Here is a 15,867-nt window from a genome sequence, read left to right as displayed (position 1 = left end):
ACCACATTTTGAGAGTCTGCCATCATGTTCTATGTCTTTGCTTTTTTTTTTTTTCTCTCTAGTTTTTGCTACTTGTCTGGGTCTGGTGTACATCTATTCTCGTCACCAGTATTTCTGGGGATATGCAGAAGCTGCTAAAAAAAGGTAAGGAGCACCCAAGAATTGTGTATTTAGACAGAAAGTAGCAGGATGGTCTGTATTAGCTTCCTGTTCTTGAAGTATAGCACTGATGGCTGTGATGACAAAAATGAGGTATGTTGCCTACCCACGGCCAGATCTCACCTAGGCCTACACACGTAGGTGTGAGGCAGAAAACTGTGCTCTAAGTGTGCACTCTGACCACTGCACTTTAAATCCTTGCCAACATTTTGCACTATCTCCCAAAAGTCACCAAGGAAATAATCCTGCCCAGCCTTGATAATCCTTTGAATGTTCAAAGGAGCTAGGCATCTTCTTTAATTTATTTGATGAATCAAAATGTTCAGATGGCAACAGCATAGAAGTTCTGGGCAGTGTTCATAGGTGAGGTCTGCTCCAGGCTCCCCAGCTTCCTCCCTGTAACCCTGTTTATTCATCACCTTTGTCTCTCATATCTGCCCACAGGATCACTGGTTTCCGGCTGAGTCTGGGGGTTTTGGCCTTGTTGACTGTCCTAGGTGCCGTGGGGATTTTGAACAGCTTTCTGGATGAATACCTGGACATCGATATTGCCAAGAAACTGAGGCACTTCTAACATTTCTCCTTCCTTTGTGCAAATGCTTATAGGAGATGTTCCACTCTCAAGGTTAGATGGTGCCACTTGTTCCATTAAAAGAAATAAAATTCTCTCTTCTTATTTGAAATGGCTTTATAGAAACATACCTTTTAGATTTCCTAAAATTTGCTCTGAGGGGAAATATCCTAACATCAGTGGATGTGTGCTGAGCCCTGGTTTTAGAAGTACATGCTGAAGTCATGGCTGCTCATGTGGGCAGAAAGCAACCTGACCTGTCTGTGTCTGGGGCTTTCCATGGACCACCACTATCGCTTTCCTCTAAGACTGCTTCTCTCGTGATGGGGAGTTCCAGACAGGGGCTGAAAAGGCTCTGAGCCCACTTCATTGGTTGCAGGAATGCCACAGATGGTGGAGGAAGTCAGCAAACACATAAAGTAGCCAGAGAAGAGAGTCATGAACTAACAGCACAGAACACAGCTGGCTGTGAAAACGGACTTTACAAAGTTAAAAAGAAAAAAAAAATCGGTCGTTTTCAGGAAACCATCCAGAGATGAGTGCCTGGGGAATAGCTTGCCCCCGGATAGGGAGAGGGATGTCACGGTCATGGCCGGAGAGCCTAGGCTGGGTCCCACTGCCCGTCCTCTGTCCCGTGGGGCTGGGGGCCTGCTGCAGGGCCCACGAGTCTCGGACCCTCATGTGCAGTCACGGTCTGGCCCGAGACTGATCACCTTCACTTTCCTCATCTGTAAGATGGGCACGAGTCTTCAGGAACTGTAGGGAAATAGAATTATGAGCATATATACCACTTTTTTAGTATCAGGAGGAGAACTCTGTAATTTTTCTAAAGAAAGTGACAGCCTGAATCTTCAAGCAGCTTTTTATTAGGACTTTTTTGGTATATGGGTACAAAGGCAGTTACAGAGACTATGAGTAATAGAGAAAAATAAAGGCTTTAGAACACTAGCGTTTCCAGAAGAGTGGGGAGAAGACATGACCACCTCTTGCGTCCCAGAGGGCAGCGTGAGCGGCCCAGAGCACGTTGAGAACTGTCAGCCTGGCATCACTAGCTCTCTGACTCTGGCTAAGGCAGCTTGCCGTGGAGGTCGTGTAGCCAAGACGTGAAGACCCCAGAGCCAGTCAACGCTAATCCTGTTCCACTACTCGCTGGCTATCCTACCGCAGCCCCGGTAGCTCTCTGCCTCAGTTTTTTCCCTCGGGTAAAATGGGACCGATATCTTACAATGCCGTGATTCTATGGTCTTTTTACTTTTTAATATTCTGATCATTTATAGTGACTCGTATTGTGACATTTTAATTGTTTTGTGCATTGAAGACAATGAAGGAAGAGAGAGAGCAAATTTTTGACCTGAAAGCACAATTTCTGCAGACTCATGTCCTTTGGAAGTGAGAAAAAACCCACAACTTTTCCACATCTTACTCTCTAGGGTTTTTAAACACTATGAATTTTGCATTTAAATTGGAACTGTTTAAGTATGTAAACTGAAAACACACACACACACAGACACACACACAAAGTTTGGTTAAACCACACATGTAGAAAATGAAGACCAGCCCACCAGTATATCAAACTTTGTATCTTTATAGCATCTGAACTATAGAACTTATTCCCTTTGTTCTAATTCTGTTGTCACCAAGGCAACCTCTTGATGATTTTAATTCATATAAATTTGGCCACAGGGAGTAAATGTGCTGGCCAGGGAGATGTGAGTTTCTGATATGTTTGACATACATATTTTTTGTGTATTAGTAAGTTGACTGATTTTATTTCCTTTTGTTTTTTGCTGTGTGGTGCATGTGGGATCTTAGTTCCCCAACCAGGCATCGAATCTGTGCCCTCTGCTTTGGAAGTGCAGAATCTTAACCACTGGACTGCTAGGGAAGTCCCTGTTTTGTTTTGGTTTTTGATTTTATTTTTAGAAATCAAATTCCTTGCCTCAAAAAGTCAATGTAATAAACAAAGGGAGAACTTTTCTCTATTAATAGAGGCTTCAAAAGGCATAAAACCCAAATGGTGATGTGGGGTCCTTGATCAAAGCCTAGTTAGAAAAAAAAAATAGCTGTGGGAGACATTTGGGACAATTTGAATAAGGAATAAGAATTCAGTATTAGGGAATTGTGTCTTCAGTGCTATAATGTTGTTATGGCTAGGGAAGAAAATGCCCTAATTCTTTGGCATTGTATGCTGGGAGGTTGTGGGGTGAAATGACCGGTTATGTATAGCTTCGTTTGAAATAGTTCCACAAAATACATATGTGAAGCGTATATGACGAGGTGTTAATAAGTATCAAATTGAGTTGCTAAGTGTATAGCTCTTCATTGCATTATTCTATTTTTTTCTGCCTGTTGGAAAAGGTTCATAACAGAAAAGTTGAAAATTCTGAAGCAAAGTTAAAAGCTAAAGTCAGGTTCTTGGTAGCTTTGTAGATTTTTTTTTTTTAATGTTGAGTGCCATATGCTTGACTTGGGATCAGTGTTAGGAATAGAACCATAGCGTAAGTTGTAGTTGGCAGCTGTCCTGGACATGGCCCAAGTGTGTGAGTGCTGTGGGCTAAGTCACTTCAGTCATGTCGGATTCTGTGGGACCCTGTGGACTGTAGCCCGCCAGGCTCCTCTGTCCATGGGACTCTCCAGCGAATAATACCAGAGTGGGTTGCCCCATCCAGGGGATCTTCCCCACCCAGGGATCAAACCCATGTCTCTTATGTCTCCTGCATTGGCTGGCGGGTTCTTGACCACGAGCACCACCTGGGAAGCCCCAAGTGTGTGAGTGATGCCCTAATTACCTCTGCTTGTTATGAAATGAGACATGTGTCTGTGGTAACTTGTCCAGAGGACAGCAGCGTGAAATCTAATGTCCTCACAAGTTACAAAGAAGTTAGATAAAGGACTATTTACACGAACAAGTAGCCCTGCTCTCTCCCACGGTATTTTTCCTCCCCTTCTTTTCTTTGCAGGATTGGTGGATGATGAGGTGTGGCTAAAATGTCATTATAAGGAAAAACATCAAGTCTTTGTTTTCTTTAACCCCATTTCTCTAGATATTAATAGACCCTTACTTGAAAAGATGGATTAAAGGCAGAAATAGCTCCTCTAATGCTTCTGAATGTTCCTTAACTTTCAGCAGTAAAATACTTCCTCACGGGGGCAGATGCCCAGTGACTTCTTGGAAAAATGTTTATTCTCTCCCTCCTTCTTCCACTGTTAGACACTTGCTATACTGAGATTTTATAAAGGTCAACATGAGTACAAATAAGAAATCATTTTAAAGGAGAAAGGGCAGTAAGTAAAAACATGTGGTTTTTAACTAACCCAGACAAGGAGTACTCAACCCTTCTCAGGCTTCATGATTTATTCTCCTGTCAGCCTTTCCATCCCCACCCCCAAATCAGTTGATTTTTGACCACAAGTCACTAAGTCTGTATTACTGGGACAAGGCCCAGTGTCACACAGTTTTTTCCTCCATGCTCGTATTTGTCAGCTGGTCTGGAACCACAGCCCACCACGGGTAGGGTTCAGTCCCTACCCATGGAAGGGACTCTTCTTCCACAGTCAAGTTCATTCCTTCTCTTGGTTTGTATGTATTAAAACTCACCTTTGGTTTGGATCTATTTTTGATGATGACCTTATTCTGTTCTTGTGGCCTCTTTTGCTTCATCCAGTTTTGACACGTGCTCTTTTACCATGCCTTTCAAAGTCTGATGGAAAGCCTTAGGTCAGGTCTTCTAGAACTGGAGTGGATTCACATGTGAGTGCTTTGTTAACAAAGGGCTCCCAGGAAGGGGAAGCTGAGGGAGTTGGGGAGGGGGAACAGGGCAGAAGAAGGCAAGAAGCCCAGCAAGGGAGCACCTTCTGGGGAAGTCCCAACCTCTGCCAGCTCCTGCAGGGGAGCTTGGGACAGGAATTTTGTCTCGGGGTTTGTCTGGGCGAGTTAACTAGGCTTTCACACTCCTGCACCAGCAGGCCATTGGCTCAGTGGGTCTGGAGGGATGTAAATGTCTAAGCATGTTCAACTCTGTGGACCTCAGCTGCTGGCTGAGCCGGGCTCTGGTGGGGGACCGCCCTCCAAAGAGCCGCAGCTGGGAGGTGAGGCACCCATGGTGTGTGTGTGCGTGCGCGTGTAACGACAGTGTCCATTAAAGCGGGGCAAGGCCTACAGTTACTCTCCCACCTAATATAGTCCTTGAGTTTTCTTCCTTTTCAAATGAAGCGTGTACAATCCGTTTTCCAAGTTCCCTGAGTGAACCAGGTAGAAGCTGAACTGTCACGGCTCTGAATCCCGGATGGATCCAGTATACTCCTTTCATAGGTGACTCTCTTACTTTTGCCACATTCCCCTGGAGAGCAAATTTGGAACGTTTTAACAGTGTAGTGGAATTAAAAAGGCTGGGGATGATTGATCTCCACTGTTACTTAAATGTTTAAATAATGATATTAAAACTTTGAGACAAGAACTGCAGTTAATTAAAACCCAGGCATAAAATGTTTATCTGCTTAATTAAGGCTGGAGCACCTGTGCCAGTCCTAAAAGATACTTTTTTTTTTTAGAGTGATGTTTCTGTTTGTTTTCCTTTGGCCATGCTGTGAGGCTTGTGGGATCTTAGTTCCCCAACCAGGGACTGAACCCTGTGCCTCTTGGCAATCAAAGTGTAGAGTCCTAACCACTGGCCTGTCAGGGAATTCCCTAAAATAAACTAAACTTTGGATTGGTTCAGATAACGATCTTTTATTTTTTTTTTTTCTTTAAAAGTGGTATGCCAACATCACTTCATTTCTACATTTCCAAGTTCTGTACATTTCTCAAAAGGAAAGAAGCAATGCTCAATGTACAAAGTAAAACCAGAAAACTAGAAAAATCTGAATCAAATGGAGGAAGTTGCCATAGATCATACAGTACAAATTAGTAATTCGATATCATCTGAAGTGCAATACCACTGCTGGGATGATGAGTTAAGGAATGAAATAAAAATACTCTATTTTAAACAAACAGTATATATATATATTATATGTATATTTTTTACAGATAGTAGACCCAGTGATATCTGTAGTATTGTAAAAACTTATTTACAAATAACTTTTTTTTTAGACATTACATATACATCAGCACCGTGGTAAAAACAAAAAACAAAACGAAGCCACCTTATTAAAATCTACCTCTCTATGTAGTTGGTCCCAGTACTGAGCACTCGGAGGAAGCTTTTAAGGGAGAACAGAGGCCCCCTTGCCCCCCTCCATCAGCCACCTCCAGTTTCTCATCATTGCTTATATATTTATTTCCTGTACCTTTCAGAAAAAGGTAATTATATATTTCTGTGTCTTCTCGTTTCTTCAATTTCTCTTGTTTTTGGTTTTCATCTGCTTCCATTTGAGAGCTCCCCTGGCGGTGGCCCTCCCCACGCAGGAAGTTCATGGTCAGCCCGCCACCACCTCTTCCCCCAGGGACCGCAGCCCCGACCTGGGTCCTCGCCCACGTGGCCCCCTCTGGTCTCCAGGCTGCCCCTTGCCGAGGAGAGCTGTGACCTTGGTACTTGGCGAGCAGGCCCCGGGCAGTGTTTGCCTGCCTGCTGCCTCTCTACATCCTCTGTCCCAGCGCTTCATTTTTACCCGCTTCAGTCCCAGGACCTGCCCCCAGTGTGACTCCCCAGGCTGGGCAGGGGCTCTGGTGTGGCAAGTGACATGTGAGTGCACAGAAGCAAGCCTGCCTTTTGGACATGGAGGGAAGGGATGGCAGGAGAAAAGCTTATGCCACGCTCACTCACTTAGGACAAGAACTATGTCCCGTGGCCTCCAAAACAGGCCAGTGGGAGGGGAGGGGAGGGCAGATGAGACCAGCCCTCCAGCAGCAGAGGTTGTGGATCCCTTCCAACAGACTTCACTTAGGACAGATCTGAGTGAATTACACAAAGAACAACTGTACAGAACTTCAAGAGGGGATTGCTTTGCTCAAGGAAAGGAACCATACCTTCCCTCTTTTCACTATCAAAATGTGTGAAGTGGAGCAATGGGTTTTTCAGTTCCTCAGCTTTCAGGGCTTGAGATTTGTCTTTCTGATGAGCAGGGATGAGGGGTCAGGCTGCTTTAAGAGCATCACCCCTGGGATTTTCCCAAAGGGAACCAGAGCCAGTGATGTCCAGGCTGGTCCGCCCTAGCGTCCCAGAAACATCAGATGCAGCTCATGGAAACCCACCACCGAGCAGCAGAGCAACCCTCTCGGTTCCAGGCAGAGAAAGAAAAACTCCAGTGTGGCCTTTGCATTTCAGGCATTGTCTAAGTTCTTCTTGCTCTTATTTTCCCTCCGCCCAGGCTCCCTAAAGACAAAAGCTTCATTTCTTCTCGGATAGTCTGCAAGGACCAGCACAGGCAGGCCGGGGCGGAGGTGAAGAGGAACAGGGCAGGGACCAGCTCGGGGGAAGGCGGCCGCACTGACAAGACACACAGCGTCCACCCTGGGCCTCCCCATCCTTGGCCTCCGGGAGCAGAAGGACCCGCTGAGACGTATCAGGTCGTACCGGGCCCCCAGGAAGCTCCAGGCCAACTCCCCGGAGTAATAGCCACCACGGTCATCAGCAGAGGGCTGCCCGCCCAGGACTGCCAGGACCCTTCTCCAAGCTCTAAGGTTCCTGCAGGTCATCATGAGCAGGATACAGGCTGTGGGGTCTCCTGTCTTCCTGTGACATCTCACTGTTCCTTGTACCTTCCCTCCAAGCCCAGTAGCGTGTCTTGAAGGCTGGTATCTCTCTGCAGCCAGAGTTCAGCGCGTATCTGACCTGTGCTCTTGGCTTGCGCCACCACCCAGGGGCTTCCGTGGGACTCTCGGCCCCAGGCTCTCTCCCCTCTGGGTCTCCAAAGCTGTAGACCCGGGCCAAGGCCAGGAGGCTCGGACGGCCACCTCACGTGGGGCCCCAGTCTGTCTTGGCTGCAGCGACTCTTGCTGGGCTGGGTGATCACAGGGAGTGCCAAGCTGAGGGCTTGGGAATCATCTTCCCTGCCCACCTCTGGTGTGTCCCCCTCTCTCGCAGCAGGGTCCGCAGGGCGTCTGTCTCCATTGCTGTGTGAAAATCAGGTGAAACGGGGCCCGGCAGGGCTGTGGATTGGCGGCCTGGATCTTCCACAGTCAGCTGACTGCAGCTTTGCTCAGATCACGTGGGTCAAAAAAACAACACAAAAAAACAAGGATGCAGTGACATCCTGTTTCTTTTTCACGGTTGGAGCTTTAAACCACTGGAGCTGTGGTGGCCAGGGCCGCTCCTGACTAGGGGTTTCCAAACAATTCATCGAGCTCCTGCATCCACTCGTCCCCTGGCCCACCTTTGATGATGGAGTCCACAAGGTCGGCGCCGTCCGAGAGGCCGGGGAAGGACGCCCCGGCCGTGTCACCGCTGTAATTGTACATGTCCTGAGGGGGGTTCCGCTCATAGGCTTGGCTCTGGCTGCTGGAGGCAAAGCTGGCGCTGGCCATCGGCTGCTGTGCCGGGGGCTGGCTGAAGGCTGGCATGCTAGGAACGCCCTGGTTCAGGCCTGACATGACCATGGGCCTGGCCTGGCCGGCGCCTTGCTGCCCCGGGAGCGGTGGCATCATCTGCCGACCCATGGCAGCCGGGTTGAGCGTTCTCACCCCGCCAGGGTTCGCATCCACCACCTGGCTCAGTCCCTGGGGGAAGTGCTGCTTGGTCAGCCGCGGTTGGCCGGCTTGCAGTGGGTAGCTGGCGCCATTGTTGAATGATGCTAACTCTCCACTAGTCCTCCCAGGCATCCCCTGTAAGCCTCTCTGCTGCCAGCTCTGGCTTCCCTGCTGGACCGTTCCCATGATGCTTTGCAGCCTCGGCGGGCCCTGGGGCCTGGGCAAGGCCTGGCCTACCGGCCCCTTCATCGGCTGGCGCTGCTGGGTCATGGGCGAGTTCACCAGCATGCCCTGACCAAACCCACTCACCATCCCAACCCCTTGCCCGGAGGTGGGCTGCCGCGGCCCCTGGGCTTGGCTGTGTGTGGTACTCATACCGCTTTGGTTTGGGTGCTGCAGCACTTGGGTCATGCCTGCGCTCATGTTGTACATTCCTGGTTGGCTGGTAGCTGTGTGGCTGTAAGGGGCCAGTCCCATCTCAGACTGGGCGGCCGCTGTGGCCATTGTCCCTGGGTTCTGGGAGGGTCCCATTCCCATCATGCCTGCGTTCTGTGCCATCAGCCGTGAAGTTCGCATGCTCTGGAGGGCGGCCTGGCTCCTCACAGCTGCTATATCCTGGGGAGACCCTGCAGAGAAAAAAGGACACACCTCTTCACTCATCTCCACAAGCGGTGCACAGTAACACGTAGCTGGACTTTTCTTTGGGAATGACAAAAATGCTTTGATTAATAGATGAAAGGATCTACTCTGATAATAAATCCTGAAAGAGAGATGATTATTTTTCTTACTATAACATACACTGATTTTGAAAATTTTGGAAAATAGGGAAAGTACAGAAATGAAAATGAAAGTCACCCAAATCCCCACCATCCAGAGATGACTACTGCTAACTTACCTTAACATATAAAAATACACATGAAAATTGGGATCACACAGTAGTTGACTTTTCTATTTGATATACCCTGATATTATTTTTGCTCCTATTACAGAAACAGTTGTTTCTTTCCCTCATAGCTCAATCGGTAGAGAACCTGCCTGCAATGTAGGAGACCTGGGTTCCATTCGTGGGTCGGGAAGATCTGGAGAAGGAAATGGCAACCCACTCCAGTATTCTTGCCTGGAGAATCCCAGGGACAGAGGAGCCTGGCAGGCTACAGTCCATCAGGTTGAAAGAGTTGGACATGACTTAGCGACTAAACCACCACTTCTTTATATGATCCTCAACCAATAAGATAGCATCTTTTGGAGGTGAGAGGAAAATTCACCTCCCAAGCTAAATTAAGAAGAACGGTGCCTCACTTTGCACATCCTATTTGTGATGTGGAATATGGCTCAGTAGAGAATACTATCAATAAAGACCATTAGACTAATTTCCCTGAAGATTTGAGCAGGATTTGAGAGGTTAAAGGCCCCTGCTTTTGCTAAGAAGCTATTTTGACAGATGGGACATTGTTTGGATCCCCTCTGTAGATTTCCACATGCTCCAGATTCTCTGAATCACAACATGTCAGTGCGAACTGGCCAGCTTCCTGAATTAGAGAAAGAAGTCATCCTCCTACTTGTTACCTGGCAATGAACTTGATGCACTGATGCAAAGGCCACACCTTCAAATCAGCAATGACCACTAAGGCAGTTTCAATGATCCCGCTTAGAAGTTGACCAGAGTACCAACGCCCAGTCATTCAACTCTATTTGACATTTGAGTGAGCCCTTCTTTACACATTTCCAGGAAATTTCTAAACCAGCCAAGAGAATAAAAATGTCACCTCTAGAAGTCCAGTCAACGTTCAAGGGCTAGGAAGTGTACAAAAATAGATTTTTTGTTCTCTGCTAAGGATGAAGTCTATGAAAAACAGAAAAATAGTTTTTTTCCTGGACATTTAAAAAAGGTGCAGCATATAAAAGGGAGCCAATCAATATTATAAGCAAATTTGATCATTCCTGGAAGTGGGATGAGAAATCAGATGAGAATAGTGTGTAACCTTGTTAATCCTGGCACCTTGGCAGATAAGAGAAGTGTGTTTCTTGTCTTTCTGATGGGGTTATTGATTTCTGGGCAGCAACCATGTCTCCATATATGGGAAATTTGGTTATGACTTAAGTTTTTGTGCCTTGAGGTCAGTATCAGGCTGCATTGAAAAATGAAATGGTTACTGTGAAGAAACCAGAAAGATCTGCGGGAGATCCCTAGAAGCATTTCAATCTTTTGTTTTGAGCTTAATGATAGCTAAAGTGGATTTAGATATAATAAAGATATTAAGAAGTTCCTAATTAAACACTGGATGGTAGTATATATTGCAGCTTGTGATCTTGTTATGAAGTCTTGTGACCTTAATGACTAAATTTGTATCAACTGCACAGCCAGTCTGATCAACTGGGGTGAAACGGGTGATTGGGTTGCTTATAAAAAAATTTAAGGGAAAAATATTGCTGACTCAGACTGATTGAACAGACCCAAATTACATAAACAGGCTGCTGGAAACAGATGAAAGGACTTTCGTATTCTGGATATTTTTGTTGTATCTTTAGAATTAATATGTTGAAGGATTAGGTTTTGTCTGGAATAATTTTGTGAATAAGATTACTGCATGTGTTAAACAACATACTTTCTTCAAATTTTTGTCTAAAATAGGTGTTACTGTGAGACATTATAGTCAAATTAATTTTCTTGTCTATTGGTTAACATCACAATGTCAAAGAAAAATTTCCATATTCAAAAAGAGACAGTAACATGCAATTTTTTTCCCTAAAAGGATCTATGTTCTATTTTCACTCACAGGAAGTTTATAGTTATAAAAAATAAGCACTTCCCTGTAGGCATGTAACACTGCCCAGAGGCACAGAACTCAATAAGCGAAAGATCATCTTTAAAACCTTTGAAAAAAAAAACAAAAACCTTAGAAAAGTATAGTGGTGGGCAGACCTGTAGGTCTTAGACAAGTTAATTTGAACAGAACCTCTGTCCAATGACAAAATTTCTTATCTATCAATTTGCTCTTTTCTCAGGTACATAACATTATGCTATCTAGGATGTTGGTCAAATACGTGAAAATACTGAAAAGAGTAAAAAAAAAAAATCGTATCAATCAGCTCAGGAACCCTCAAATATAACTAGTTGTTCAGCTTAAGTGTATGAAAGTTTTAGGTGGACTGCCTGTAATTTGGGGCTTTAGAAAAGTTCAGAGTAGAACTTTTAAATTGGAGCCAAGCCATCTAGAATAACTCATGGAGGAGTTATTAAATTTTGGTGGGTCTTTTTATTCTAAAAATTAATGAGTTATGAATCTAGAAAACTCAAAGGACATGGTGCCAGGTTTGTCAGATTTAATGGTTTCAATTAGTTCATAATATAAAGCACCAGTTCCCAAAGTGTGGCCCCTGGGCCAGAAGCAGCAGCAGCAGCATCTCTGGGGAACTTGTTACAGATGCAAATACAGATGCAAATACAGATCCGGCTCCAGATCTCCTGAATTAGAGACTCTGGGAGTGAGAGGGGGCCATTTATGTTTTGAACCAGTTCAGCTGGTGACCTGACGCAGGCTCAAGTCTGAGAACTACAGGTATAAAAAGAGAGCTCGGTGTCTGCAACAAAAACCATGCCTGGAACAGTAACTCTTCCGCATCCATGGCCAAGTGAGAATAGAATTCTTCAAAGAATACTGGCACTAATTTACTACACAGAACTTTCACGGACAGCCCAATTCCCTTTGTCCTTCCCTGTGTGGGGCCCAGAAGGATCTGAAGTGATATAACTGTCCCACAGATTTAAGGGTGGTAGCTGCTCAAGCCCCAGGGAGTCCACAGGCTATCCTCAGGAAGATCTAGCTGTGAACACCAGCGGCTTTCAGACTCTGAACCACAACTCACAGTACTCACATACGTGGGCTCAGGACAGAAACAAAAGCTGCCCTCATTATGATACACTCCGATCATTTTTTTCCTATTATTTCACTTTAAAAATGCTGGTTGTGGCCCACCAAATTATCTTCAATTGGCTTTCCTGTTGGCTCAGACAGTAAAGAATCTGCCTGCAATGCAGGAGACCTGGGTTTGATCCCTGGGTTGGTAAGATCCCCTGGAGGAGCTCATGACAACCAACTCCAGTATTCTTGCCTGGAGAATCCCCATGGCAGAGGAGCCTGGGTGGGCTACAGTCCACGGGCTCACAAAGAGTTGGACACAAACTATTTGGGTGTTGCAACCCGAAGAATGAAAAATGCTACCCCAGATCACAAATTTTTCACCCACAGTCTATGGAAAAGGGTAGCTCTTGAAAAATGATCCATAAAGTTTGTATTTATTTACTATATATGCATGCTTCTGTGCAAGGGACTTCCTGGCTTCTGGCAGATTGTCAAACTGAGAGGTAACATTTGAGAAGTGAGGATGCATTGATCTAGGTCCTCCAAGAGGATAGAGGACAGGAATTAGGATTTCTGCTGCTTCATGACTCCTGTGGCCCCCTGAAAACTCCTGTGGACGAGAGTGGGGAGGGTCCTCAGACTCATCCTCCACCATCATATAAGAGGCAGAGGGGTTCCCTCTGTTGGAGATGGAAAGGATTGATATTTGAGGCGACCAATCTGGTGCTGGAGAACATGCTTAAGAGTCCCTTGGACTGCAAGGAGATCAAATTAGTCCATCCTAAAGGAAATCAACCCTGGATATTCACTGGAAGGACTGATACTGAAGCTGAGGCTCCAATACTTTGGCCACCTGTTTCAAAGAGCTGACAACTCATTAGAAAAGATCCTGATGCTGGGAAGGACTGAAGGCAGGAGGAGAAGGAGCTAACAGAGGATGAGAAGATTACATAGCATCACTGACTCTATGGATACGAGTTTGATCAAACCCCCATAGATGGTGAAGGACTGGGAAGCCTGGCGTGCTGCAGTTCATGGGGTCGCAGAGAGTCAGACAGGACTTAGTGACTGAACAACAGCAATCTACAGAGGAAAGGCAACCCCAGACAGTGCCGCCATTCCTCCTGGGGCCATGCTTCAGGATTTGTGCAAAGGGCAGCAGGATCAAGACCGTCCAATCAAGCTCAAGTCCCTGTTTGTCTTCTATGTTCAGAGATTAGTGGTTGCTCAAGGCTAGATTCTTCCACTGCAGTTGCTGGAAGTTAGGGCTTTGGTCAGCAGACCTGCTAGGATTAGTAATAAAAGCGTGACACAAGATTTTCCCCACTGTGGTCAGTGAGATGTGATCTAGATACCAACAAGGCTGATACTGGGTCAACAGGCGCCTGGATGTCTTTGGAAAGTCGAAGTGTTTGTTTTTCAGTTGTGTCCAACACTGTGCGACCCCAATGGTCTGTAGCCCACCAGGCTCCTCTGTCCATGGGATTCTCCAGGAAAGAATACTGGAGTGGGCTGCCATTTCATACTCCGGGGGATCTTCCCAATCCAGGAACTGAACCTGGATCTCTTGTACTACAGGCAGATTCTTTACCATATGAGCCACCAGGGAAGCCCTGGTTGTTAAAATATTGAAATATTTCTGTACTTTTAGTAAAGAATAGCTGCTCCGGCCCCACCCCCAAAGTCACCATGACCCCATCCTGGGCCCACCAGGATGTCTCTGGGGCCCAGTGGCTGAAAGGTTAATGCCTGATATTCTGACTGGTTGGTACATCAGGTCTTAACTATTTTCACTATTACTTGGACACCAAACACAGCTCCCACGGCACTGTTACCGGGTGACATTCACTTTAACTTCCCCGCTGGAGGGAATACAACGGCAGAGGCGTGCGCCGGCCTCACCTTGAAACTGGGCGACCTGCTGCACTGGGTAGGGATTCCGCTGCTGCTGCTGCAGATGCTGGCGGGGCAAGTGCGGCTGCTGCAGCTGCTGAAACGACAGAGGGCAAGGAGGGCCAGGAGGTGAGACGGGAGAGACCGTGCACATAAATACCCCAGCCGTCCCGAGGAAGGCGGCTTTCACAAACTAAACGTTGTATTGAAGAATAGCGCACATAGAGGTAAGCACCCAGGCATGCAGCACCCGTACACAGTGTGAGGGATATTCCCAAATGGACACACTTTTGGGAACCAGCCTCTGGATCAAGACACAAATGTTGCCAGGAGCCCCTCCTGTCCCTTCCCCGTCACTACCCTTCCCCTGACCCCTGGGGAGTACCCCCAACCCAACTCTATATTAGTTACGTCGGCTTCTGTACTTCATAGAAGTGGGTTTAGACATGGTATTTAAGTTTGGCTTTTGTGTCTGTCTTTTTGCATTTGTTGCATTTTCGAGCTTCATCCAGGTTGATGTCTGCAGTGTGGATGGTTCGTCCTCACTGTTGAGTAGTATTCCCCCCCAAAGAACATACCTCCGTGGCTTTATCTATGCTGCAAGGGATGGCTATTTAGGGTGTTTCCGATATTTGGCTGTCAGAGCCACGTCTTCCACCAACATCCTTGGTGAACCTCTGTGGTATGTCTGCCATGTGGTCTTGCTGGCTTAAAAGGGATGTGTAGTCACCGAGACAGTTTTGTAAAAAAATAATTTTACTTATTTTTGGTGGTGCTTGGTTGCTGTTGCTGCATTGGCTTTTCTCTAGTTTCGGTGAGCGGGCTCCTCGTGGCAGCGGTTTCTCTTGTTGCAGAGCATGGGCGCTCGGGCAAGAGGGCTTCAGCAGCTGCAGCACATGGCACATGAGTTGCGGTTCCTGGGCTCTAGGGCACAGGTTCAATGGTCGTAACGCACAGGCTTAGTTGCTCCATGGCATGTGGGTCTTCCCAGACCAGGGATCAAACCCATGTCTCCTGCGTTGGCAGGCAGAGTCTTTACCTCTGAGCCACCAGGAAGCCCAGGGAGGCAGTTCTGACTTTGCTTTCCCAGTATCAGCTGCATGCCTTTCTCAGTATCGAGACCGAACTCAGACAGACAAGCACCTAATTTTTAATGACCTAAAATAGATGCTTCGGGTATAAGAAGATGGAATTCTCAGGGACTATTTTAAAAAAGCCTCATTTTAGTCCCAGGGTGTCACACTGCCTGCAAAATACATCTCCGCGAGTCAAAAATACAGCATCTATTGCCTTGAAGGAACCGTGTGGGATTCCACATACACCAGGAACCATGAGGCCTGCGTTTTAGTTTTTCTTCTTCCAGTCTCTGGGCTTCTGCACTGCGGGTGCTGTTACCAATATACTGGGGAGGCTACTACGTATCATTATCATGCTGAATGTGAAAAGGGAGAGAAAATAAGAATGAGGTGGAAAGAGCAAAGAAAGGGATTTTCATTCTGGGTCTAATGTCAAGTAGCTGGGTGACCTTCGGGGTGTCATTTGACTTCCTCGGCAGCTGTGGAATATTCATTAAGCACCTTTCATCTGTAAGGGCTAGAAAAACAAATAACCAGGGTTCTGCTCTTCAGAGTGTTCATTATAAAAATAACACACATTGACCACTTCTTAACACATGTGTTTATTTCTATTTTTTTTCTCTTGTTTTTGTTCCTGGGCAGCTCTATAATTTTCTTTTTCTTTCTTTCTTTTTTTGTTTT

The 15,867-nt window shown here is 46.3% G+C and overlaps 2 protein-coding genes across 3 annotated transcripts in view; one reads left to right on the top strand and one right to left on the bottom strand.

Annotated features, from left to right (window-relative positions):
- The window catches only part of MGST2 (microsomal glutathione S-transferase 2), a 28,960-nt gene extending 28,118 nt beyond the window's left edge, over positions 1 to 842 (top strand). Inside the window, exons 4-5 of the mRNA XM_020900621.2 lie at positions 63 to 144; positions 604 to 842. Coding sequence (XP_020756280.1) covers positions 63 to 144; positions 604 to 733 — 212 coding nt within the window. The 3' untranslated portion in view covers positions 734 to 842. The remainder of the gene's footprint in view (positions 1 to 62; positions 145 to 603) is intronic.
- A 4,597-nt stretch (positions 843 to 5,439) lies between these two features.
- Positions 5,440 to 15,867, bottom strand: part of MAML3 (mastermind like transcriptional coactivator 3) — a 445,487-nt gene continuing 435,059 nt past the window's right edge. The window contains exons 4-5 of one of the 2 annotated variants that reach the window (XM_070474834.1): positions 14,120 to 14,207; positions 5,440 to 8,980 (exon numbers count right to left, since the gene is read on the bottom strand). In XM_070474834.1, the coding sequence (XP_070330935.1) occupies positions 7,986 to 8,980; positions 14,120 to 14,207 (1,083 nt within the window). In that variant the 3' untranslated portion in view covers positions 5,440 to 7,985. The remainder of the gene's footprint in view (positions 8,981 to 14,119; positions 14,208 to 15,867) is intronic. The other variant, XM_070474835.1, reaches the window with a different exon arrangement.

This window comes from Odocoileus virginianus, chromosome 12 (assembly GCF_023699985.2).
Source record: "Odocoileus virginianus isolate 20LAN1187 ecotype Illinois chromosome 12, Ovbor_1.2, whole genome shotgun sequence".
NCBI classification, from domain to species: domain Eukaryota; kingdom Metazoa; phylum Chordata; class Mammalia; order Artiodactyla; family Cervidae; genus Odocoileus; species Odocoileus virginianus.
Note: the sequence above shows the minus strand (reverse complement) of the source record. Positions and strands in the feature narration are given on the sequence as shown.